Here is a 27,026-nt window from a genome sequence, read left to right on the forward strand (position 1 = left end):
TATGCAAATGTTGCAAAACTACAAAAGATTATCCAGCTATTATGACTGTTGCTCTCTGAATAAATAATGGTTTGAGGCACTCTGAAAGGGGACCCAGCACTTGTTTTGAAAAAGGGGGAAATGATAATTCTCTCAAGGCGAATGTACCTTATTCTAACCACATAGAACTAAACCATTCAGGGGGCCAGAGAGAAAGATGTCCTGCAAATGCACTGATTTTAGTTTGGCCAAAAACTGCTTCAGACACCTTGCTATGCGGAACTGAGGCTTTACATTTAAAAATCAAGACAAACAGGTGATCAGAATGCAGAACAAGCTTTATTGAAAAGGTCAAAGAAAAAGCATTGACATTTTAAAAGGGGCAAAGAAGACAATTGGTGTAGAAAGATCTTTTTCTTCTGGACTCAAAAGCAAAGAATGGAGGATGAATTCCAGGAGTGATTGCTTGAATTCAGCTCTTCTGAACAATGGCCAATACAGTTGTATCAAGCTCCGTGGATATCAGTTCAGGATATACTTCTCGGGTTTAATTGGCCTATGCACAGATGCTACCACGACGCCCAAACTTCCTTCCAAGGAGTGCCCTCCTCCCGGAGCCCAAACCATAGCCCCAGCCCCCAGAGCTTCCAAGGAGGCCAGACCCATAGCCCAAGCCCCCAAATCCATAGCCTCCTACTACCCCAGAGCCACCAACAGCACATGGAGTGTTGCCTCCAACAGCCACAGGCTCACAGCTGGCAGAGAGGATGGGCCCTGGGATGGTCACAATGGAGGCAGGTGGCTGGATCACGACTTCTGCTGGTGGGATCTGGTTGACGGGTTTAGGGATGATCCCATCTAGGATGCCAAGATTGCTTGCTCTTTCAGCACCTCCATATCCATAGCCCAGGCCACCAAATCCGAAGCCCTGACCTCCCCATCCAGAGCCAAGACCTCCCAATCCAGAGCCGAGACCTCCCAATCCAGAGCCGAGACCACCATAGCCAAGACCTCCTGCTGATCCAAACCCAACAGTGGGGGTGGAGGCCCAGGATGGGACAGCACAGGATGGACCACAGTCAACCATTGTTGGATGGAGGTGAGTCTGAAACCAAAAACACCAAGGGACAAAATTAGCACAGGGTACATCACTTCAATGGACAGTGGGGAGAATATTTCAGACATAATGATCCTGAGGTGTTAGGATATTTTTCCCATTCCTGGTTCACTAAACTCAAACCATCTTCCTTTCTCCATGACTGAAAATCAGCTGTCTTTGATAATTCTGAAAACATTAAGCCCTCATGCCTGAAACCTTTATTGTTCTCTGCTTTTGTTACTACAGCCCTTCTCTTCATTGTGGATCCCAAATCCAATCCCTGGTAATTTCAGGATGGTCTAGGAATATCCCCTGCTTCAAGGCTTGTAGAACAACAGCCAATCTGAGTAGTTAAAACTGAACTAGGGGTTCCAGTGGTCTGTCATGGTATAGGACAACTCCCTATGCTCATTCGTGTAGGTTATTTGTTTGGAACCATGAAGATTAGAACCTTACTTTAATTTTATGGGGAGGACAATTGTTCAGGGGCCGAACATGTGATTTTCATGCAGAACATCCCAAGTTCATTTTCTGGGATCTGCAGACTGAGCTGGTAAAGATTCTCTTCTTGAAACTCTGGAGAACTACAGCTGGTCAGGGTAGACAAAACTGAGCTAGATAGACTAACACTCTCAGTATCAGGCAGGTAAATACTTGATTTCATAAGGTACATATAGAAAAGAAGCCAGCCAACAACTTAAGAGTGTAAGGTTCCTGGTGGAAGATCTACCCAATTCACAGAGTAATAGATTTTTAGCCTTCTCTTGGAGTTCAGTTACCTGAACCCTCTGGCCACTGCAAGAATCATTCAAATATAACATCATATTTGCGCACACTTGACTTACCAAAGTCTCAGAGGAGTAGAAGTGAAGTGAAGGAGATGAAGCCAAAGGAAGCTGTTGGAAGATCTCAGCTAAAGGAGACCTTTTATACCATTTCATCTACATTTCATCTACATGTGTGGTTCCACATCCAGCTTGGATACGCCTCCTTTCCCCTCAGGCTTTAATTAGTAAGCAATTTCTGGAATGCATCATGGCCCTAATTAGGAAACGAGGCAAAAGTGCTAAGTGTTTTCTCAGCACCTCACTCTCTTCATAGGCATTCTTCCGCAAGACAAAGTTAATAGAAGCTTAAGAAAAATAAAAAATTCTTGTCTGTTCCTCCTGGCAGGCGGATCAAAAGGTGCTTTGTCCCCATTTTTTTCAAAATAGTTGTTGATTTTCTCAGAAGTCTAATTGACTTTTATATCCAGGATTTTAGTTAGTCATTCTGTGCGCAACACATAGCAGTTTTTGTGTTTTTTTAACCTCAGCTGTTGGAGGTAAGATTGGGGGAGAAATTTGATCCAGGTTGCGTTTTCTCGCTTGGACTACTGCAATGCGCTCTATGTGGGGCTACCTTTGAAGGTGACCCGGAAACTACAATTTATCCAGAATGCGGCAGCTAGACTGGTGACTGGGAGCAGCCGCCAAGACCACACAACACTGGTCTTGAAATACCTGCATTGGCTCCCAGTACGTTTCCGAGCACAATTCAAAGTGTTGGTGCTGACCTTTAAATCCGTAAAGGCCTCGGTCCAGTATACCTGAAGGAGCATCTCCACCTCCATCGTTCTGCCCGGACACTGAGGTCCAGGGCCGGGGACCTTCTGGTGGTTCCCTCGCTGTGAGAAGCCAAGTTACAGGGAACCAGGCAGAGGGCCTTCTCGGTAGTGGCACGCACCCTGTAGAACGCCCTCCCACCAGATGTCAAAAAGAAAAATAACTACCAGACTTTTAGAGGACATCTGAAGGCAGCCCTGTTTAGGTAGGCTTTTAATGTTTAATCGATTATTTTATTTTATTTTTCTGTTGGAAGCCGCCCAGAATGGCTGGGGATACCCAGCCAGATGGGAGGGGTATAAATAATAAATCATTATTATTATTATTATTATTATTATTATTATTATTATTATTATTATCATTATGAAACGGTATAGCAATTGAAGCAGTGTAGTCCTATGAACCCACACTTTCATGAATATTTCCATGTCGTTCTGCAGCCAGGTGATGTGTACAAAATTGCGCCTAATAATGGACATACTGTACTAAGTGAAAATAAAATACAAAAAATGCATTATAATCGAGAAAATTGTTTTTTCGGGAAAGAGTTGCTGTTATGCTAAGTTCGCGCTACGTTCCCATAGACATCTGGTTGGTCTTTGAGAACAAGGCTCTTCCAGTCTTCAATGATGCAAACGTATCATATACCGAGGTATAGATAAGTGTATGTAATAAAGCATGAAAGAGTATGAGAATTTCCACAAATATTTGGGAATTATTTTCAAAGAAGATATTTGAAGAAATAAAAGGTTAATATAGTGCCAGCTGTTTTCGAAGAACCAGGGATTTAAGAACATAAAAAGGGGTGACTGGGTTAGTTGTAGTTTCCGGGTTCCACAAATTCCCCATTCCTGGATTGGATGTAGTTGCTTTAGGCTTAATTTAAGCAGTGCAGAGGTAGCCAAAAGGATCCCCGCTAGTTTTTTTTTTTTTGTGGATTTCACTCACATAATTCTTTACTATTGACCATGCTGGCTGGGGCTGATGGGAGTGCAGTGATATCTTGTCATAACCATATACACTACTATGACAGTAGGGACCAAGGACCAAGGTGAGTCTAGGAATGGGAGAGAAATTCAATTCAATTGACCCTTAAAGAAAAACAAAATTTATTCACCCTTTTTGGAACAATGTGCAAACTGAAGCATTGCTATGCTACAAAATCTGTAGCTGTCTGCATTTCCCAGCACAGTTGTCCAAGTACAGTGGAATATTGGTTCTCAAACGTAATCCGTTCGACTCCTGAAACTGTTGGAAAACCAAGGTGTGGCTTCCGATTGGCTGCAGGAGCTTCCAGAGTGTTTCGCCAGAGTGGTGCATGCTCTGGTTATCTCCCACTTGGACTACTGCAATGCGCTCTACGTGGGGCTACCTTTGAAGGTGACCCGGAAACTACAACTAACCCAGAATGCGGCAGCTAGACTGGTGATTGGGAGCGGCCGCCGAGGCCACATAACACCGGTCTTGAAAGACCTACATTGGCTCCCAGTACGTTTCCGAGCACAGTTCAAAGTGTTGGTGCTGACCTTTAAAGCCCTAAATGGCCTCGGTCCAGTATACCTGAAGGAGCGTCTCCACCCCATCGTTCTGCCCGGACACTGAGGTCCAGTATCGAGAGCCTTCTGGTGGTTCCCTCATTGCGAGAAGCCAAGTTGCAGGGAACCAGGCAGGGGGCCTTCTGGGTGGTGGCGCCCGCCCTGTGGAACACCCTCCCATCAGATGTCAAAGAGAAAAACTGCTACCAGATTTTTAGAAGGCATCTGAAGGCAGCCCTGTTTAGGGAGGCTTTTAATGTTTAATAGATTATTTTATTTCATTTTTCTGTTGGAAGCCGCCCAGAGTGGCTGGGGAAACCCAGCCAGATGGGCGGGATATAAATTATTATTATTATTATTATTATTATTATTATTATTATTATTATTATTATTAGCTGCGTTGGGCATAAAACATTCAAAAACCAGAACACTTAATTCCAGGTTTTTTGTTGTTTGGGAGCTGATTTGTTTGACAACTAAGTCATTTGAGAACCAAGGTAGCACTGTAATGGGTAGCAAAATGAATACATTCGAGTAAACTGTGCCTACAATGCCTACATATCTTAAAGAAAAGAAGGCACAACAATGTATGATATTAAAGAGAATTGCACTTCAGAAATGTGTAATTCAATACAATTGTGTGCTGATGGATTTTCATGAGGACACTGATAATGGAGATCTCTGGGAATCCGGTATGCATATGCAAAATCTTTGATGATGTCCTAGAGTCCCTTAAGCTGATGAAAGAGCTTTGAAGATTTTCACCGGCAGAAGCTAAAACCCCAAAAAGACTGAACATGTCAACAAACTGGTTGAGATATAGGGATATCCTAATGGAAGACGGTGATCAGATAAAGCTAAAACCATATGAGGTGTTGAAGAGTAAAGTAAGGGATTGGTTTCAATATTATCAAATTAATGAAATGTTTAAAATGGATAAAAAAGTTGGTTTTCAAATGCAAAAGTCTAAATTAGAAACAGAATTGTTATATTCCAAAGGTAAAAAATTATCAAAAATGTATAATGTATTGTTGGAATGGCATACAACGGATGAGCAAACAAAAAGTGTGATGATAAAATGGGCAAATGATGTGGGGCACAACATCATGGTGGAGGAGTGGGAAAGGTTATGGAAGCAAAATATGAAATTTACCGCGAGAAAACTTAATAAAAATGATGTATAGATGGTATCTGACTCCAGTAAAGTTAGCTAAGATTTATCATAAACAAGGCAATAAGTGCTGGAAATGTAAAAAAGCAAGAAGGTACTTTCTTCCACATGTGATGGACATGCCCCCAAGTGAGAGACTTCTGGGAAAAGATTTATAATGAACTGAAAAAAGTGCTGAAAAGCACTTTTGTTAAGAATCCAGAGGCCTTCTTACTTGGGATAACGGGGGATGATATCCCTAAGAAAGATGTTGTTTTCTTTTTGTATGCCACAACAGCAGCAAGAATATTACTGGCAAAGAATTGGAAGAATGAAGAATTACCAACTGTGGATGAATGGCAGAAGAAATTGATAGAATATATGGAACTGTCTGAGTTGACGGGGAGACTTCGGGATCGGAGTGAAGAAGCAGCGGAAGAAGACTGGAAGAAATTTAAAATTTATTTGAAAAATAAGCATGTAATAGATTGATTTAATGGTAGTGAGGGAGATACAAGGAAGTTGTAGATAATACAAGGGTTTGAAAATAAGCATTGTTGGAAGATATTTTACTTAAGAAGTAAGATATAGACTGAGTGTTTAAAAGATATGATATAATAGATATAGTAAAATGATAATATTGAAGCAAATTTAGAGTTTATATAAGATTTAGAACTTACTAAATATGAAATGTAAAGAAGAATTTAAAAAAAGAAAGAACTTTGAAGATCTCTATCTGCTCCCTCTGGGTGCATCTGGTTTCAAGCATCAGACTGGAAGTCAGCAAAATTAAAAGGAAGGGAGGGGGAATGGTGTTGAGACTATTAGTCTTTCATTATTGCAACCACTTAATGTTGTGACCTTTTGTGCTTAGTGAAGTAATTTTGCACATTAAATTGTCAACAACGAAATAAAAGATTAGTCAGAAGAGGCAGTCCCTTGGTCACTGGGGCGGCTTGCAGAACTGTATAAAAGCTCGAAGTTCTCCCAGTTTCTCCAACAGCTTCACCTGACTCTCCTGTCTTCACTACATCTCACCAAAGCAGCAGGTAAGCCCATTTTCTTGGGGTGATATTTCCAAGCTTGTCGTAGGTTCACATTGAAGTAGGGCCAGATGGCTCTTCCAATTAGAGCTGGGATGGGTATCCTGTGGTCCTTGCAATGTTGCTTCCATCATCCTTGTCCATTGGGAATGCTGGCTGAGAGGACTTGCGATCCTGCAACAACCGCAGGGCCACAGCTTCCCCATCCCTCCTTCACACCCTGCAGGTTCATTAAATAAGTCACCCCTGATTCTTTGGGCATATGTCTAGAACCGGGAAGGAGAACCAGGGGCTTTGTAGATGTTTATGAACTACAGCTCCTATATTCCATGACCATTGTCTATGGTGGCTGAGGCAGATGGGAGCTAAAGTCTGGTTGTGCCACTTAGCAAACACAGCAGGAGAAGATCTCCATGGTAATGTCATCTATGCCTGTTAAATATAATTGTGATATTTAGAAGGTGGCACCAGCTTTCTATTCTCTCTCTTCCTAAATGTCATTGACACACACACACACACACACAAACACACACACACACTTCTGCCTTTTAGAACACAAGCACAAAACTCTGCATTTTACTGATAAGTAAACCTGATTGTATTCACTAATGCTTAATCCCAGGTGAATAGATAAATGATTGCTGCTTTATTTTTTCATATTCACCCCCACCTGGATCAATAATACTTGACTGTGGTCCAGCCTGTCAAAAAATGTTTTTGATAGAATTGTTGACATAGCATGCTTTTTTATTCAGAGCACGATCATGGAAGCAGCCTAATAAGGTATGTGAGTATTTTCTTGTTTTTCTACAGCGTCTACCATAGGGGTGTAGTTCTCACTCAGTAGTTATAGTGAGGTTCCTATAGTCTTGTAACCCTTCTCTGTCGTTCATGCCGGCTGGATCTGATGGGAGTTGAAGTCTGCAACATCAGAAAAGACTACACACTGACTCCCCCAATATACCTTATATCTGAGCTTTCTCCATAAGTTTCTCCATAACCGCTTGACCGATCGTCCTGAAATTTTGACACAACGTTCCAGGCCACTCCCAGAGCGTTGTTGGGGGCAAAAAAACCTCAAATCGCACACCTGCGCAGGTACAGACCTGCTTTCCCACCAACTCAAACAGCGCCCTCAAGTGGCGTAATACCCTCCTCCACCCCCTCCCTTCCTGTGAAATCTAAGCCACACCCACAAACCAAATGACATCATCATCAACCAAGCAACTGAAATCACCAAGGCTGCCATTGTCACAGACTGCAGCACGGCCTCTGTTTATGTAGGCCCCCACTAGGCCCGGGGGGGGGGGGAGGATAACCCACAGCAACTCACTTGCGGGCACGGCAATGGGTTTTTACTTTACAATTTAGCAGCAATACCCCCCCCCCCAATAAATACAATCCTTCAAAACGTCATGAGATACGCTGGTCACGGAGGGGGGGGGGGAGAAACAGAATAGATCATGGATCGGGACACGTGGGGCCAGTCACAGGGATTAGCCACAACAATGCACCACACCCACAAACCCTGCCTCCGCCACAAGATCCTGTAAAACAGGGGGGCTCTGAGGCTCAGGGGGATCTGAAGGGGGTCTATTACCAGACAACCCACAGAGTCAGGCCAGGGCCAAGGAATGGAGATACAGGGCGGAGGCCTCAGGTCACATTTAAATACTAGTCCAAGCCAAGGCCTCGCTTCTACTTTACAGCCTAAAGACTAGGCCTAGGCTCCATTTTACAGACTAGGCCTCAGCTCTATAACCCTTTAAATACTATCCCGAATGGAGCCCTGGGGGGAGCCCTGGGGGGAGGAGGAGCCCAAATAGGTCATGGGCTGACGTAGGGTGGGGGGAGCAACTGTCCAACAGCCACTAAAACAGCCATTCCACCCCAAGCCCAACCAAAGCCTGTCCCGGTGGCTGCATTAATAAACGCCTGGCAGCATTAGGCAGTCGTTCATCATTTCTCCTAACACGCACTTGGGGGCACAGCGAGGGGTTTTCGCTTCATAATTCAGTGACCGTTGTGTCACATGCGAGGCTACGGCGGCCATTTTAAGTAAGGGCAGTCGTGCCCCTTTTAGCCAAGGCTTTACCGTGTTTCTCTGAAAATAAGACACTGTCTTATATTTATTATTCCTAAAAAAACCCCACATTGGCTTATTTTCATGGGATGTCTTATTTTTTATTACGCGTCCAGCCTTGCCTCTTCCTTGGGGCCCTCCAGAACTGCTCCTATCACTATGTCTTATTTTTGGGGTATGGCTTATATTGCGCAAATGCTTAGAAATCCTGCTATGGCTTATTTTATGGGTATGTTTTATTTTAGGAGAAACAACTGATTGTAAGCCTCTGTGTCTTTTTTAAAAAACAACAACAACCATGCACTTTCTCTCCCCAGATATTTGCACCCCCGATTTACAATCCCCTACCTTCCCCTTGCCACTTCCTGGGTTTTTTATGGAACTGAACAACTCAGGTACTTCAGAACGCGCCTTCTGCTGCCAGGCCCTTGCAGGGCCAGACAGAGGCCTGGGCCAGGTAGATAAGATAATGTGGCCCTGTTTTTAACCCTTTTGTTACTTTTTTCATTTTACTGATTGTGAATATGCAGACCGAGACTCCCTTTTGATTTGGAGGCCCACGCCAAGTGGCCCATATGACCCCCCCTCCATCTAACTGGGCCTGTCTGTTGCTATGGGGCTTCACTATTTGACACCCCCCCCCTCAGGATTTTTTAAATAGATCTCTGCCTCCCAGGGCACATCATCACCCCCGATCCTTAATCTAAATATATAGAAATGCTCATGATGCGTGCGCAGGGGCCAATGTATGGAGATACAGGGGGGAGGGGACAACAGAGGGCTCAGACAAAAGTAAATACTGGGAAATGGAACCCAGAAACTGACAGCTCCTTCTCCAAGGCTGGGGGCCAATGTAGGAAGCTACCGGGGGTAGGGGCCAACACTCCCCAGGGACAACAGAGGGCTCAGACAGAAGTGCATGCTGGGAAATAAAACCCAGAACTTAACAGTTCCTTCTCCAAGGGTGGGGGCCAAAGTATGGAGATACATGGGGGAGGGGCCAACACTCCCCAGGGACAACAGAGGAAAGGGTATCCTACCGAAACACAGGGATGAGCCGGGGTGGAGGGAGGAGGGGCAGGATACGTCATGGATCGGGACAGGGTGGGGATCACAGGAAAGAACCACAGCAATGTGTGGCCGGGTCAGCTAGTACCTTATATCTGAGCTTTTATAATTATTTGGTCTTCTTTGGTTTTCATGGTCCATATTCATCTCAGTTGTTCAATTTCATGCTTTAGATTCTTCTTCAGCCATGTTTGACTGTGGTCCATCCCCATTGAAGTGATGTACCCCACACTTATTTTCTCCCTTGGTGTTTTTGGTTTCAGACTCACCTCCACCCAACAATGGTTGACTGTGGTCCATCCTGTGCTGTCCCATCCTGTGCCTCCACCCCCACTGTTGGGTTTGGCTCAGCAGGAGGTCTTGGCTATGGTGGTCTCGGCTATGGACTGGGAGGTCTCGGCTCTGGATTTGGAGGTCTCGGCTCCGGATTGGGAGGTCTCGGCTCTGGATGGGGAGGTCAGGGCTTCGGATTTGGAGGCCTGGGCTATGGATATGGAGGTGCTGAAAGAGCAAGCAATCTTGGCATCCTAGATGGGATCATCCCTAAACCCGTCAACCAGATCCCACCAGCAGAAGTCGTGATCCAGCCACCTGCCTCCGTTGTGACCATCCCAGGGCCCATCCTGTCTGCCAGCTGTGAGCCTGTGGCTGTGGGAGGCAACACTCCATGTGCTGTTGGTGGCTCTGGGGTAGTAGGAGGCTATGGATTTGGGGGCTTGGGCTATGGGTCTGGCCTCCTTGGAAGCTCTGGGGGCTGGGGCTATGGTTTGGGCTCCGGGAGGAGGGCACTCCTTGGAAGGAAGTTTGGGCGTCGTGGTAGCATCTGTGCATAGGCCAATTAAACCCGAGAAGTATATCCTGAACTGATATCCACGGAGCTTGATACAGCTGTATTGGCCATGGTTCAGAAGAGCTGAATTCAAGCAATCACTCCTGGAATTCATCCTTCATTCTTTGCTTTAGAGTCCAGAAGAAAAAGATCTTTCTACACCGATTGTCTTCTTTGCCCCTTATAAAATTTCAATGCTTTTTCTTTGACCTTTTCAATAAAGCTTGTTCTGCATTCTGATCACCTGTTTGTCTTGATTTTTAAATGTAGAGCCTCAGTTCCGCATAGCTAGGTGTCTGAAGCAGTTTTTGGCCAAACTAAAACCAGTGCATTTGCAGGACATCTTTCTCTCTGGCCCCCTGAATGGTTTAGTTCTATGTGGTTAGAATAAGGTACATTCGCCTTGAGAGAATTATCATTTTCCCCTTTTTCAAAACAAGTGCTGGGTCCCCTTTCAGAGTGCCTCAAACCATTATTTATTCAGAGAGCAACAGTCATAATAGCTGGATAATCTTTTGTAGTTTTGCAACATTTGCATATGTACATCGTGTGGAATGTATTGTAGAATGTAGCTTTTGTAATCAGTATGTTACAAGACTTTGGACAATAGCATATTTTTTGATGGGAGATAATGTAGTCAAATGGTGCAGGATTACCCAGCCTCTCAGTCAGATACTGTATTTTGATACAGTTTTAAATTATTGCATACACGAGTTAAAAAAATATACTAAGCACATTTAAACCTTGTCTTCATTTATTGATTTGTAATCTGAATTTAAAGCCGTCCAAATTAGTGGCAATCGCCACATCTTCTGGAAATGTCGAAAGTCAGGTTGGTAACACCTAGTGCCCTAGCTCTAGGGCAAAGGCTGTAGACATCTCCCCCAAAGCCCTCCCAAAAGGTTAAACTCTGTAAAATGAGGTTTGAGAAAGCTGCAAACTTTGACACTGAGTTAATGGAGGAAGTTTTAATGAATAACAGCACATACTGGGCATCTCTAGACACAGGTACAGGAATCACTTTATTAAGAGAAGATCTAGATACTTCCACAAAGATGTTGCCTCACAAAACAACAAAGGTCACAAAGGGCATCCAGATTAGCTCCCAGTGTCTGAGGCCGCCTGGGACAGATCTGACTCCCACTAGCCTAATAGGGGAGCCAGTAGGTAAGGACCCTTCTGAGAGAGGTCGGGGCAGGGGCCCACACCGTTGACCTCATCCCTCCGATGCTCCCCGAGACTCATGGATGGCCCTGGCCCCTAACGGGGATAAACCGACAAACATGTAGAGCCCCTGGATTTCTTTAACGGAATACCCCTAAAGGCATCAGCAACCATGAGGGGAAGGCCCAGCCAAAATCCATACCCCTCCACCATCCAATTTGAACCAATGCCTAACCGCCAACCTTACAAGTTGTGACTTATTGCTACGCAGTAGGAAACCCCCTCCCCCCCCGGCACCAGCCAATCAGCCAAGTGGGCAAATTCCTACCAGGCCCCTGATCCAAAACAGGTGACCCCATGACAGGCGCAGCAAGGTCAATGCAAAGAACATCTAAAATTAGTGGAGGGCAGGCGGGAGATTTGTTGCAAGCAGCAAAGTGGAACTAAAAGCTGCTCGCTAAGCACATATAGGGCTAAGACTGTCAATCTATCATTTGCTACATGCTAAACTCCCCAGCAACAGCCAACCAATTGGTGTGCCAACCAACCACACATGTGGCTATCCAAACTGACCCGCCCAACCAACCCTGGGATGTCTTGTTAACCCTTCCGCAACCCATGTTCTCCTTTAAGGGGAGAACCTGCTCTGTCCTGAGATGCCGGCTGCATCGGTCATTTCCTTTCCCTCACTTGTTATCTTGCAGCAGCCATCTCAGCCGTCAGGCCTTGCGGGACCCTGCTCCCCCCTGGCGGCTCATTAGAAGAGCTGGTCGAGAACTGGAATAACCGGCTCTTGGCGGCCATCGATGAGATCGCACCTAAGTGCCCTCTACGACCCCGCCGAAACTGGGCCCCTTGGTTTACCGAGGAGCTTCGGAAAATGAAGCGGGACCTTAGACGGCTAGAGCGAGTATGGCGGCGTGCTCACGACGGAGCCTCAAGAACATCTTACAGGAAACTTATGAAAGCCTATGAGATGGCGGTGAAAGCTGCAAAAAAGTCCTACTTCTCAGCTTCCATCGCATCCACTAGCTCTCGCCCAGCACAACTTTTTAGAATAATTAGGTCTCTAACAACCCTAGAGGAACAGCCAAATTTAAATACGAATTTGACCCATAGCTGTGAGGCATTTGCGAGCTTTTTTGTGGAGAAAGTCTTGACACTCCGCCGTGACCTCCCTGCCAATTTGGATACAATAACGGAACTGGAGGCCCCTCGACTGTCTTCGAGTTCAGTATTGGACCAATTCGATCAGATACTCCCTGCCGATGTAGACAGATTCCTCCGAGCTGGAAGGCCCACCACTTGCTCCCTGGACCCGTGCCCGTCTTGGCTGATTAGAGCGTGTCCAGATGAGGTACGGGCCCCCCTGGGTGAGATCATCAACTTGTCCCTGGGCACAGGGACTTTCCCAGAGGAGTTGAAGGAGGCAGTGGTGCGTCCACTCTTAAAGAAAACATCTCTAGATCCTTTAGATCTATCCAATTATTGCCCGGTTTCGAATCTTCCGTACCTGGGTAAGATAATTGAGAGAGTGGTTGCCGAACAGCTTGGCAGGTTTCTGGATGAAACATCGGCTCTAGATCCATTTCAGTCCGGCTTTCGCCCTGGTCATGGGACCGAGACAGCTCTGGTCGCCTTAACAGATGATCTCCGTAGACAGCTGGATCGAGGTGGGTCGGGACTGCTGATTCTTTTAGACCTGTCAGCAGCCTTCGATATGGTCGATCATGAACTTTTAGACCACCGCCTTGCCGACGTGGGGATTCAGGGCACAGTCCAACAATGGCTGCGTTCCTTCATCTCAGGTCGGGGACAGAGGGTGGTGCTAGGGAGGGAGTTGTCGCCGCGGCACCCCTTGGTGTGTGGAGTCCCGCAAGGCGCAATCCTTTCCCCAATGCTTTTTAATATCTTTATGCGCCCCCTTGCCCAGATTGTCTGGAGTTTTGGGCTGGGTTGTCATCAATATGCTGATGACACCCAGATCTATCTGTTGATGGACGACTGCCCTGCCTCGGCCCCAGACACACTCACCAGGTGCTTGGAAGCTGTGGCTGGATGGCTACGTGGGAGCCGACTGAAGCTAAATCCTTCGAAGACAGAGGTCCTCTGGCTAGGTCGGGGCGACATGGGGTTGGGGGGCCAACTCCCATCTTTTGCAGGGGCTCAATTGGTACCAGCGCCTTCTGTCAAGAGTTTGGGTGTAACCTTTGACGCCTCCCTTTCCATGGAGGCGCAGGTTGCATCCACAGCAAAGGTGGCATTTTTCCATCTCCGCCGCATCAAGCAGTTGGTCCCTTACCTCTCTCGCCCCGATCTGGCCACAGTGATCCATGCGACGATCACCTCCAGGCTTGACTATTGTAACTCGCTCTACGCAGGGTTGCCCTTAAAGCTGACCCAGAAACTCCAGTGGGTGCAGAATGCCGCGGCGAGGCTCCTTACAGGGTCCCGGCCGTGGGATCACATTCATCCAGTGCTTTACCAGCTGCACTGGCTCCCGGTGGAGTACAGGATCAGGTTTAAGGTGCTGGTTTTGACCTTTAAAGTCCTATGCGACTTGGGACCCTCGTACCTATGGGACCGCCTCTCCTGGTATGCCCCGCGGAGGACCTTAAGGTCCACAAATAATAATATTCTGGAGATCCCGAGTCATAAGATGGCTAGATTGGTCTCTACTAGAGCCAGGGCCTTTTCAGTACTGGCCCCAACCTGGTGGAACGCTCTTTCCCAGGAGACCAGGCCCCTGCGGGATTTGTCTTCTTTCCGCAGGGCCTGCAAGACAGAGCTGTTCCGCCTGGCCTTTGGGTTAGACTCAGCCTGACCCCTGTGTTTTTCTCCTTCATGGCTTGGATTTATGGCCTACTTGAAATGAGGCTGCACTTTAATTTTAATACTGTATTTTAATCTGTATTTTAATTAATTGTTTTTATGTTTTATTGTAATTCTGTTGGTGTCAGCCGCCCTGAGCCCGGTTTTTGACTGGGGAGGGCGGGGTATAAATAAAAAAATTATTATTATTATTATTATCTCAGCAGATTTCAGCAGAGGTGGGGGCACAGAAGCAGGGCCCCTCCCTCAGCTCTGCTTCATTAGGGTAGCTCCCTCTACCAGCTTTCAGCCCACCAATGCCACTCTATCAGGCTGCAGCAGAGAGAGCAGAGAGAAAGAGAAGGGAAGCAAAACCACTCTGTTGCATACATTAAGAGAACAGTTCCTCCTTCTGCCAACTATCAGCCAACTATCAGCTAACTTCTGTAATTCCACCAGGCTGCGGCAGAGGGAGCAGGGAGGGAGGAAATGGGAGCTCACTTGGAACCAGCAACTTTTGACTTGTGTTGTGTCTTTTTTAGTTTTAAGCCGAAGGGCAGGGACCGGCTTGATAATCTCAGCAGACTGTTCAGCAAACTATCTTGGCTGAAGCGTGGATAAGAATGCAATAAATAAGTACACAATAGTTTGAGGGGAGAGACTTCATCAGGCAAGGCTTTGCCCGGCCCTCCATACAAAGTAGCTCCTGATGCCCCTACTTAAACCAGCCTTTTATTCAGAATCAGAAGGACTGGGATTCTATTTTACTTCTACAGGAAGGACCATATTGCAGTGGTGGAGCACCTGCTTTGCTTGCAGAAGGCACTCCCTGGCATCTCCAAGTCGAGCTTGGAAAGAACCCTTTCTGGAACTCTGGAAAACCACTGCCGGTCACTAAAGACAGCACTGATCTAGATGGACCCAACAGTGTGATTCAATGTGAAGCAGCTTCCTATATACCTGTTCTCCAACTCCTCAATAATGAAGGGATTCTCCTAAGTCAACAGTAAGGCTCTCTCTTTGACCCCGTTGCACAGAGAGCATCCACCTTCCAACCCCAAAAAAGTTTAACTAGGTCCCTGTTAGACTTTAAGAAATAGCTATTATTAAGTCCAAAACAAAGTACAACCAGTGGCCAGGGAGGATTGGAGTTGTACCTTAGCAACATTTGGGAAGCCCAAGGAGCCAGTGTTGTGTAGTGGTTAGAGTGTTGGACGAATACCTGGAGAATTAGTGTTCAAAGCCCCACTTGGCCATGAAGGTCACTGGGTGAGCTTGTGCCACTCAACTTACTCTCAGCCTAACAAACTTCACAGGATTGTTGTGAGGATAAAATGGGGAGGAGGAGAACTATGTATTCTACCTTGAGCTCCCTGAAGAAAGGGTGGGATACAAATGTGATAAATATTGAATTCATGCAGTTTCCCACTTTCCCACTAACTTATGAGCCTAGTATGTCCTCCCTTCGGTTCTTGGTTAGCTCAGGAAATAGGCCAAAATACTCCAAACTGTTCCAGTGTGAGAGAATACCCTTCCCCCCCCTTTTCCTTCTGAGACATAAGGGAAGGTAACAAACCAAGAAAGAGAGATGTTCAAATTCAGAATGAGCTTTAATGAAAATGTGGAAGATATTGAGTGGGCAATTGTACAAGAAGCAGAAATGAGCAAGGAAAAGGCACACACAATGGAACTTCTTATTGGTCTATAGACTTTGAGGGAATACTTGGAAAGGAGGAAGGAAAGGTTGCTGAAAGCCATTTAAAAGCTGTTGGCTTGATGATGGTCCCCAAAGCTCAGATTTCAGAATCCAGAATGAGACACTCAATAATGGTGGATCTGCATCATCTTTTTCCGTTGAGGGTCATTCCTGTCAACATCACACATATGTTCTTCAAGAGTTCAATATATCTAATTGCACACACTGCCACGACGCCCCAGCAGGGATCTTCTTCCAAAGAGTCCACCCCTCCTCAGACCAAATTGGGAACCTCCAAGGAAGCCACCAAAATTGCTTCCAAGGAGACCTGACCCGTAGCCATAGCCTCCTACAAGCCCAGAACCACCAACGGCACATGGAGTGTTGCCTCCAACAGCCACAGGCTCACAGCTGGCAGAGAGGATGGGCCCTGGGATGGTCACAATGGAGGCAGGTGGCTGGATCACGACTTCTGCTGGTGGGATCTGGTTGACAGGTTTAGGGATGATCCCATCTAGGATGCCAAGATTGCTTGCTCTTTCAGCACCTCCATATCCATAGCCCAGGCCTCCAAATCCGAAGCCCTGACCTCCCCATCCAGAGCCGAGACCTCCCAATCCAGAGCCGAGACCTCCAAATCCAGAGCTGAGACCACCATAGCCAAGACCTCCTGCTGATCCAAACCCAACAGTGGGGGTGGAGGCCCAGGATGGGACAGCACAGGATGGACCACAGTCAACCATTGTTGGATGGAGGTGAGTCTGAAACCAAAAACACCAAGGGACAAAATTAGCACAGGGTACATCACTTCAATGGACAGTGGGGAGAATATTTCAGACATAATGATCCTCAGGTGTTAGGATATTTTTCCCATTCCTGGTTCACTAAACTCAAACCATCTTCCTTTCTCCATGACTGAAAATCAGCTGTCTTTGATAATTCTGAAAACATTAAGCCCTCATGCCTGAAACCTTTATTGTTCTCTGCTTTTGTTACTACAGCCCTTCTCTTCATTGTGGATCCCAAATCCAATCCCTGGTAATTTCAGGATGGTCTAGGAATATCCCCTGCTTCAAGGCTTGTAGAACAACAGCCAATCTGAGTAGATAAAACTGAACTAGGGGTTCCAATGGTCTGTCATGGTATAGGACAACTCCCTATGCTCATTCGTGTAGGTTATTTGTTTGGAACCATGAAGATTAGAACCTTACTTTAATTTTATGGGGAGGACAATTGTTCAGGGGCCGAACATGTGATTTTCATGCAGAACATCCCAAGTTCATTTTCTGAGATCTGCAGATTGAGCTGGTAAAGATTCTCTTCTTGAAACTCTGGAGAACTACAGCTGGTCAGGGTAGACAAAACTGAGCTAGATAGACTAACACTCTCAGTATCAGGCAGGTAAATACTTGATTTCATAAGGTACATATAGAAAAGAAGCCAGCCAACAACTTAAGAGTGTAAGGTTCCTGGTGGAAGATCTACCCAATTCACAGAGTAATAGATTTTTAGCCTTCTCTTGGAGTTCAGTTACCTGAACCCTCTGGCCACTGCAAGAATCATTCAAATATAACGTCATATTTGCGCACACTTGACTTACCAAAGTCTCAGAGGAGTAGAAGTGAAGTGAAGGAGATGAAGCCAAAGGAAGCTGTTGGAAGATCTCAGCTAAAGGAGACCTTTTATACCATTTCATCTACATCTGCTGGTGGTTCCACATCCAGCTTGGATACGCCTCCTTTCCCCTCAGGCTTTAATTAGTAAGCAATTTCTGGAATGCATCATGGCCCTAATTAAGAAACGAGGCAAAAGTGCTAAGTGTTTTCTCAGCACCTCAATCTCTTCATAGGCATTCTTCCGCAAGACAAAGTTAATAGAAGCTTAAGAAAAATAAAAAATTCTTGTCTGTTCCTCCTGGCAGGCGGATCAAAAGGTGCTTTGTCCCCATTTTTTTCAAAATAGTTGTTGATTTTCTCAGAAGTCTAATTGACCTTTATATCCAGGATTTTAGTTAGTCATTCTGTGCGCAACACATAGCAGTTTTTGTGTTTTTTTAACCTCAGCTGTTGGAGGTAAGATTGGGGGAGAAATTTGATCCAGGTTGAATTTTCTCGCTTGGACTACTGCAATGCACTCTATGTGGGGCTACCTTTGAAGGTGACCCGGAAACTACAATTAATCCAGAATGCGGCAGCTAGACTGGTGACTGGGAGCAGCCGCCAAGACCACATAACACCGGTCTTGAAATACATGCATACATTTCCGAGCACAATTCAAAGTGTTGGCGCTGACCTTTAAAGCCCTAAACGGCCTCGGTCCAGTATACCTGAAGGAGCATCTCCACCACCATCGCTCTGCCCAGACACTGAGGTCCAGGGCTGAGGGCCTTCTGGCGGTTCCCTCGCTGCGAGAAGCCAAGTTACAGGGAACCAGGCAGAGGGCCTTCTCGGTAGTGGCACGCACCCTGTAGAACGCCCTCCCATCAGATGTCAAAAAGAAAAATAACTACCAGACTTTTAGAGGACATCTGAAGGCAGCCCTGTTTAGGTAGGCTTTTAATGTTTAATTGGTTATTTTATTTTATTTTTCTGTTGGAAGCCGCCCAGAATGGCTGGGGAAACCCAGCCAGATGGGCGGGGTATAAATAATAAATTATTATTATTATTATTATCATCATTATTATTATTCTGAAACGGTATAGCAATTGAAGCAGTGTAGTCCTATGAATCCACACTTTCATGAATATTTCCATGTCGTTCTGCAGCCAGGTGATGTGTACGAAATTGCACATAGGAATGGACATACTGTACTAAGTGAAAATAACATACAAAAAATGCATTATAATCGAGAAAATTGTTTTTTCGGGAAAGAGTTGCTGTTCTGCTAAGTTCGCGCTACGTTCCCATAGACATCTGGTTGGTCATTGAGAACAAGGCTCTTCCAGTCTTCAATGATGCAAACGTAGCATATACCGAGGCATAGATAACTGTATGCAATAAACAAGAAAGAGTATGAGAATTTCCACAATTATTTGGGAATTCTTTTCAAAGAAGATATTTGAAGAAATAAAAGGTTAATATAGTGCCAGCTGTTTTTGAAGAACCAGGGATTTAAGAACATAAAAAGGGTTGACTGGATCAGACTAAGGGCCCATCTTATCCAGTATTCTGTTATCACACATGTCTATGGAAAGCTCACCGTCATGGCCTGAATTCAACAGCAGTGATTTCCAGCAATAGGTATACAAAAGCTTGCTGACAGTAGTGCTAGACTCGTAACCATTGGTACCCCTATTCTCCATGAATTCACGCAGTTCTAAAAAAGAATCCTTCTGGATCAGGCTAAAGGTGGCCCATTAAGCCCAGCATCCTATTCTCCCAGTGGCCAACCAATGGGAAGTCTGCAAACAAGATCTGAATGCAAAAGCACAGTCACCACCTGAGATTCCCCGCAGCTGGTATTCAGAGGCTTACTGTCTCTGATAGTGGAAATAGAACATGCATACAGTGTTGGGACATGGGTGGCGCTGTGGGTTAAACCACAGCGCCTAGGGCATGCTGATCAGAAGGTTGGCGGTTCGAATCCCTGCGACGGGGTGAGCTCCCGTTGCTCGGTCCCTACTCCTGCCAACCTAGCAGTTCCAAAGTGCAAGTAGATAAATAGGTACTGCTCCGGCGGGAAGGTAAACAGCGTTTCTGTGTGCTGCTCTGGTTCGCCAGAAGCAGCTTTGTCATGCTGGCCACATGACCTGGAAGCTGTACGCCGGCTCATTCAGCCAATAACGTGAGATGACCGCTGCAACCCCTGAGTCGGTCACGACTGGACCTAATGGTCAGGGGTCCCTCGGACCCTGCTCCTGCCAACCTAGCAGTTCCAAAGTGCAAGTAGATAAATAAGTACTGCTCCGGCGGGAAGGTATGTGTGCTGCTCTTGTTCGCCAGAAGCAGCTTTGTCATGCTGGCCACATGACCTGGAAGCTGTACGCAGGCTCCTTTGGCCAATAACGCGAGATGAGCGCCGCAACCCCAGAGTCGGTCACAATTGGACCTACTGGTCAGGGGTCCCTTTACCTTTACAGTGTTGGAAGCTCAGATATAGAAGCTAGGTGACATATGGCTCCTTAAACCAGGGTTACAGTTGCCAAAATTGAATGCCTAGTTGCCATTTTGGGGCCAGATGGCTCAAAAGTTGTATTTTTCAATACAACCTTTTGGTTCCTGAAGTTGGTCATGGAGAACAGAATGAAGTTCATTCTGATTGTGCAGATAAAATATAACAGAATTCTACAGGGTGTGCAGCTATCTAGTGTATGAAAACAGCCAAGACCCAAGGATCCCCAGGCATTCCATGGAAGCCGCCCAGAGTGGCTGGGGAAACCCAGCCAGATGGGCGGGGTATAAATAATATATTATTATTATTATTATTATTATTATTATTATTATTATTATTATTATTATTATTATTAGCAGAAGCTGTGTTGGGTGTTTGGCTTCCAAAAAAACATTCAAAAACCAGAACACTTACTTCCAGGTTTTTTGTTGTTTGGGAGATGATTTGTTTGATAACTAAGTCATTTGAGAACTAAGGTAGCACTGTAATGGGTAGCAAAATGAATACATTGGAGTAAACTGTGACTACAATGCCTGCATATCTTAAAGAAAAGAAGGCACAACAATGTATGATATTAAAGAGAATTGCACTTCAGAAATGTGTAATTCAATACAACTGTGTGCTGATGGATTTTCATGAGGACACTGATAATGGAGATCTCTGGGAATCCGGTATGCGTATGCAAAATATTTGATGATGTCCTAGAGTCCCTCAAGCTGATGAAAGAGCTTTGAAGATCTCTATCTGTTCCCTCTGGGTGCATCTGGTTTCAAGCATCAGACTGGAAGTCAGCAAAATTAAAAGGAAGGGAGGGGGAATGGTGTTGAGACTATTAGTCTTTCATTATTGCAACCACTAAATGTTGTGACCTTTTGTGCTTAGTGAAGTAATTTTGCACATTAAATTGTCAACAACGAAATAAAAGATTAGTCAGAAGAGGCAGTCCCTTGGTCACTGGGGCGGCTTGCAGAACTGTATAAAAGCTCGAAGTTCTCTCAGTTTCTCCCACAGCTTCACCTGACTCTCCTGTCTTCACTACATCTCACCAAAGCAGCAGGTAAGCCCATTTCCTTGGGGTGATATTTCCAAGCTTGTCGTAGGTTCACATTGAAGTAGGGCCAGATGGCTCTTCCAATGAGAGCAGGGATGGGTATCCTGTGGTCCTTGCAATGTTGCTTCCATCATCCTTGTCCATTGGGAATGCTGGCTGAGAGGACTTGCGATCCTGCAACAACCGCAGGGCCACAGCTTCCCCATCCCTCCTTCACACCCTGCAGGTTCATTAAATAAGGTAACCCTGATTCTTTGGACGTATGTCTAGAACCAGGAAGAAGAACCAGGGGCTTTGCAGATGTTTATGAACTTCAGCTCCTATATTCCATGACCATTGTCTATGGTGGCTGAGGCAGATGGGAGCTAAAGTCTGGTTGTGCCACTTAGCAAACACAGCAGGAGAAGATCTCCACGGTAATGTCATCTATGCTTGTTAAATATAATTGTGATATTTAGAAGGTGGCACCAGCTTTCTATTCTCTCTCTTCCTAAATGTCATTTACACACACACACACACACACACACACACACTTCTGCCTTTTAGAGCACAAGCACAAAACTCTGCATTTTACTGATAAGTAAACCTGATTGTATTCACTAATGCTTAATCCCAGATGAATAGATAAATGATTGCTGCTTTATTTTTTCATATTCACCCCCACCTGGATCGATAATACTTGACTGTGGTCCAGCCTGTCAAAAAATGTTTTTGATAGAATTGTTGACATAGCATGCTTTTTTATTCAGAGCACGATCATGGAAGCAGCCTAATAAGGTATGTGAGTATTTTCTTGTTTTTCTACAGCGTCTACCATAGGGGTGTAGTTCTCACTCAGTAGTTATAGTGAGGTTCCTATAGTCTTGTAACCCTTCTCTGTCGTTCATGCCGGCTGGATCTGATGGGAGTTGAAGTCTGCAACATCAGAAAAGACTACACACTGACTCCCCCAATATACCTTATATCTGAGCTTTTATAATTATTTGGTCTTCTTTGGTTTTCATGTTCCATATTCATCTCAGTTGTTCAATTTCATGCTTTAGATTCTTCTTCAGCCATGGTTGACTGTGGTCCATCCCCATTGAATTGATGTACCCCACACTTATTTTCTCCCTTGGTGTTTTTGCTTTCAGACTCACCTCCATCCAACAATGGTTGACTGTGGTCCATCCTGCGCCGTCCCATCCTGCGCTTCCAACCCCACTGTTGGGTTTGGCTCAGCAGGAGGTCTTGGCTACGGTGGTCTTGGCTATGGACTGGGAGGTCTCGGCTCTGGATTTGGAGGTCTCGGCTCTGGATTGGGAGGTCTCGGCTCTGGATGGGGAGGTCAGGGCTTCGGATTTGGAGGCCTGGGCTATGGATATGGAGGTGCTGAAAGAGCAAGCAATCTTGGCATCCTAGATGGGATCATCCCTAAACCCGTCAACCAGATCCCACCAGCAGAGGTCGTGATCCAGCCACCTGCCTGCATTGTGACCATCCCAGGGGCCATCCTCTCTGCCAGCTGTGAGCCTGTGGCTGTTGGAGGCAACACTCCATGTGCTGTTGGTGGCTCTGGGGTAGTAGGAGGCTATGGACTTGGGGGCTTGGGCTATGGGTCTGGCCTTCTTGGAAGCTCTGGGGGCTGGGGCTATGGTTTGGGCTCCGGGAGGAGGGCACTCCTTGGAAGGAAGTTTGGGCGTCGTGGTAGCATCTGTGCATAGGCCAATTAAACCCGAGAAGTATATCCTGAACTGATATCCACGGAGCTTGATACAGCTGTATTGGCCATGGTTCAGAAGAGCTGGATTCAAGCAATCACTCCTGGAATTCATCCTCCATTCTTTGCTTTAGAGTCCAGAAGAAAAAGATCCTTCTACACCGATTGTCTTCTTTGCCCCTTATAAAATTTCAATGCTTTTTCTTTGACCTTTTCAATAAAGCTTGTTCTGCATTCTGATCACCTGTTTGTCTTGATGTTTAAATGTAAAGCCTCAGTTCCGCATAGCAAGGTGTCTGAAGCAGTTTTTGGCCAAACTAAAATCAGTGCATTTGCAGGACATCTTTCTCTCTGGCCCCCTGAATGGTTTAGTTCTATGTGGTTAGAATAAGGTACATTCGCCTTGAGAGAATTATCATTTCCCCCTTTTTCAAAACAAGTGCTGGGTCCCCTTTCAGAGTGCCTCAAACCATTATTTATTCAGGGAGCAACAGTCATAATAGCTGGATAATCTTTTGTAGTTTTGCAACATTTGCATATGTACATCGTGTGGAATGTATTGCGGAATGTAGCTTTTGTAATCAGTATGTTACAAGACTTTGGACAATAGCATATTTTTTGATGGGAGATAATGTAGTCAAATGGTGCAGGATTACCCAGCCTCTCAGTCAGATACTGTATTTTGATACAGTTTTAAATTATTGCATACACGAGTTAAAAAAAAATTAAGCACATTTAAACCTTGACTTCATTTATTGTTTTGTAATCTGCATTTAAAGCCGTCCAAATTAGTAGCAATCGCCACATCTTCTGGAAAGGTGGAAAGTCATGTCGGTAACACCTAGTTCCCTAGCTCCCCAGTTAAAATGGCAAAAGCTGTAGACATCTCCCCCAAAGCCCTCCCAAAAGGTTAAACTCTGTAAAATGAGGTTTGAGAAAGCTGCAAACTTTGACACTGAGTTAATGGAGGAAGTTTTAATGAATAACAACACATACTGGGCATCTCTAGACACAGGTACAGGAATCACTTTATTAAGAGAAGATCTAGATACTTCCACAAAGATGTTGCCTCACAACATCCAGATTTGCTCCCAGTGTCTGAGGCAAAGATTTATTGGAGAGGGAAAGATGAGCCAAAATTCTTAGGCAGAATGTACTGGGAACAGGAGAGAAGGTTTACCCTGTCACTAGGAGTCAAAAGGTAAAAGCTGCTGTAGGCATACTTGGGGACTGTTTTCCGCTGAGGTGGAGTCCTTGTCTAATATTCAGGGAGCAAATTCAGTTTGTGATGAAGCAGATACAGAAAGAGATGGATTCAAGAATAGCAGCTCTCTCCTCACCAGACTTTGCTAAAATGACTGACTTCAGAAGTAAATATAGGCAGACGCTTGAAAATTATCTGAAGCAGTTCCTTTGACTGATGGAGTAAATGTATTTTGGGGGAAAGGGATTTTATTGTCGGTTGTGGATGCCTAGAGAGTTGTGAAGCACGGCAACAAATGGTAGTTTCTCAAAAGTGTAAAGGTAAAAATAACAGTAGTATCACAAGCTCATTGGAAAAAAGAGTCTGGGAGGGAGAGAAGAGATCCCAGCAGGCTTTAGGGATGCCAAAATTATCAATCTCTTTTAGAAAAGGTGATAAAATGGATTGCGGAAACTATTGGTGCATCTCTTTATCAGCTGCAGCCGTCAAAATTCTTGAAGGATCTTAGCAAACACTTCCTGAATCCCAAAATGGTTTTAGACCTTTTAGGGGGACAGTGGACATGATTTTCACCTCTCAAGAAAAATGCAGAGAGCAAAACCAACCCCTGTATATGGCGTTTATTGACCTTACTACGGCTTTTGACACTGTAAATTGTAATGCCCTCTGGACTGTCCTTCTGAAAATTGACTGCCCATATAAATTTGTGAACATCATTCAGCTCCTCCATGATAATAGACAGTGACAGTCAGAGATAATAATGGCTCTCAAAGTGAATCATTCACGGTGGGATCAGATGTTAAACAGGGTTGTGTTACTGCCCCAACTCTATTCACTATTTTGATTGCCATGATCCTACACTTTGTGGAGGGGAAACTCCCCACTGGAGTCATATATCAAAGAGATATATGAAAGCTTTTTAATCTGAGTAAGCTGAAAGCAAAGAGTAAGGTTACCATAACTTCCATCATAGAGCTTCAGTATGCTGATCACAACGTAGTATCTGTACACTCAGAGGATGACCTCCAAACCATCCTAAATATCTTTGCAGAAGCTTACGAACAACATGGCCTATTGTTCAATATCCAGAAAACCAAAGTGCTGCACCAACAAGCACAAAACACTACGCCTCTGCAGTGCCACAAATGAAACTCAATGGTGTAACGTTGGAAAGTGTGGAGTGTGGATCACTTGTCGATCACATTTTACCTGGGCAGTTATCTTTCCACAAGGGCTGTCATTGATGGTAAAATCCAATTAAAAAGAAAAAAAATGGAATTAGAATGGGCCACATATAAAGATCTGATTAAGGAAAAAGACAATAAATTGGTAAATAAAGATGATGAGGAAATTAAACAACACCTTACGGGTTGGATCCAATACCATCAATTACATGAAGAGTTTAGGAGAGATAAGAAAAAAAGGTTTCTCAAATGAACCTACATTATTAGAAATAGTTATTACAAAACCAAACCAAGGTAATATCAAAACTGTGTGATACATTATTGGAGTGGGAGGTCAAAGACGAACAGGTCAAGGAGTTAATGATCAAGTGGGCTTTAGATATTGGGAAAACCATTAACTTAACAGCATGGGAAGAACTATGGAGAAGGAACTGGAAATTTACAGCCTGTGAAGTATTGAGGGAAAACCTAATCAAGATGTTTTATAGGTGGTACTTAACACCTACCAAAATAGCTAAAATGTATAAGACGAAAACAAATCTGTGCTGGAGGTGTGGTAAAACAGAGGGGACACTTATACATGTTTGGTGGACCTGTGAAAAAATACACAGTGTATGACGAGCTTAAAAAAAAAAGTTTAATTACAGTGGTACCTCGATTTATGAAGACGATCTGTTCCGCGGCCATCTTCATAAGTCAAAGTCTTCGGTTGTTGAAGCGCCGCTTCTGCGCATGCGCTGACCGCGCGCACCACTTTGCGCAGGCGCAGAACCCGCACGCGTGGTGAAAAGACTTCCGCGGTTGTCGGCTTCGGAAGTCGAAACCTTTGGAAGTTGAATCGTTCAGTTGTCGAGGTACCACTGTATAACTTTAAGAAAAATACAGAAGTTTTTCTACTAGGGATAACGCACACAGGTATAGCAAGAGAAGATAAGAAAATATTCCTCTATGCCACAGGAGCGGCAAGGATCCTAATTGGTAAAAACTGGAAAAAATAAACTGTGCCAATTCAAAAAAGGAATGGCAAGATAAACTGTTAGAGCATATTGTACTGGCTAGATTAACAGAGGCAATTAGAGGTCACACTAGACAAGAAGCATGGGAAGAATACAGAGAATACTTCACAAAACAGTGCCCTTAAATACATACCTGGACTTGTTTTAATTAATGTCTGCAGGAGACTTCGTGCATGTTTAAGTTATAATTAGAAAAATCTTAATAATTATTCATAAAGGAAACAGTTTATAAAAAGTAAATAAGGAGGACAGATACAGGATAAAGGAAGTCTTTTATTTGGTTGTTTATATTGTTGTATGTTATGTTTACTGTATGTTATGTTCACGTTTAATTTGTGTATTGGGGGTGGGGGGTTTGTGTTATGTTGTAAATAAAATTCCAAATTTAAAGAAAGAAAGAAAGAAATCCAGCATCGCCTGAGTCTGGAGAATGCAGCTTTCTCCTGAATCAAGTGCAGAGTGTTTGAGGACCAAGACATTCGCAGGGAAACCAAAATGCTTGTTTACAAAGCTATTGTACTGCCAACCTTACTGCATGCTTGTGAAACATGGACTATTTATGAATGCCATCTCCAACTCCTTGAAAGTTTCCATAAACGGTGTCTCCGAAAAATTTTGTACATCACTTGAGAAGGTAGACGAACTAATGCCAGTGTACTGCAAAGATCACCAGTGTTGAAGCAATGATTCTTCAACATCAA

The 27,026-nt window shown here is 44.7% G+C and overlaps 4 protein-coding genes across 4 annotated transcripts; 2 read left to right on the forward strand and 2 right to left on the reverse strand.

The window, feature by feature from the left end:
- Positions 1 to 299: 299 nt before the first annotated feature.
- Positions 300 to 2,018, reverse strand: LOC118077810 (uncharacterized). The gene is made up of 2 exons (XM_035101536.3): positions 1,924 to 2,018; positions 300 to 1,084 (listed from the first exon to the last, which is right to left on the reverse strand). The coding sequence occupies exon 2, from the start codon at positions 1,064 to 1,066 to the stop codon at positions 536 to 538; it is 531 nt and encodes a 176-aa protein (XP_034957427.3). The 5' UTR covers positions 1,067 to 1,084; positions 1,924 to 2,018; the 3' UTR covers positions 300 to 535.
- Positions 2,019 to 6,297: 4,279 nt separating this feature from the next.
- LOC132591338 (uncharacterized) lies at positions 6,298 to 10,630 on the forward strand. The gene is made up of 2 exons (XM_060269598.2): positions 6,298 to 6,416; positions 9,825 to 10,630. Exon 2 carries the CDS (start codon positions 9,843 to 9,845, stop codon positions 10,392 to 10,394), a length of 552 nt encoding a protein of 183 aa, XP_060125581.2. The 5' UTR covers positions 6,298 to 6,416; positions 9,825 to 9,842; the 3' UTR covers positions 10,395 to 10,630.
- Positions 10,631 to 15,956: 5,326 nt separating this feature from the next.
- Positions 15,957 to 17,818, reverse strand: LOC132591382 (uncharacterized). The gene is made up of 2 exons (XM_060269857.2): positions 17,662 to 17,818; positions 15,957 to 16,822 (listed from the first exon to the last, which is right to left on the reverse strand). The coding sequence occupies exons 1-2, from the start codon at positions 17,755 to 17,757 to the stop codon at positions 16,274 to 16,276; spliced, it is 645 nt and encodes a 214-aa protein (XP_060125840.2). The 5' UTR covers positions 17,758 to 17,818; the 3' UTR covers positions 15,957 to 16,273.
- Positions 17,819 to 21,154: 3,336 nt separating this feature from the next.
- Positions 21,155 to 23,161, forward strand: LOC118077812 (uncharacterized). The gene is made up of 2 exons (XM_035101538.3): positions 21,155 to 21,228; positions 22,356 to 23,161. The coding sequence occupies exon 2, from the start codon at positions 22,374 to 22,376 to the stop codon at positions 22,923 to 22,925; it is 552 nt and encodes a 183-aa protein (XP_034957429.3). The 5' UTR covers positions 21,155 to 21,228; positions 22,356 to 22,373; the 3' UTR covers positions 22,926 to 23,161.
- Positions 23,162 to 27,026: the final 3,865 nt, after the last annotated feature.

The sequence above is a fragment of the Zootoca vivipara genome, chromosome 16 (assembly GCF_965207765.1).
Source record: "Zootoca vivipara chromosome 16, rZooViv2.hap1.1, whole genome shotgun sequence".
NCBI lineage: Eukaryota > Metazoa > Chordata > Lepidosauria > Squamata > Lacertidae > Zootoca > Zootoca vivipara.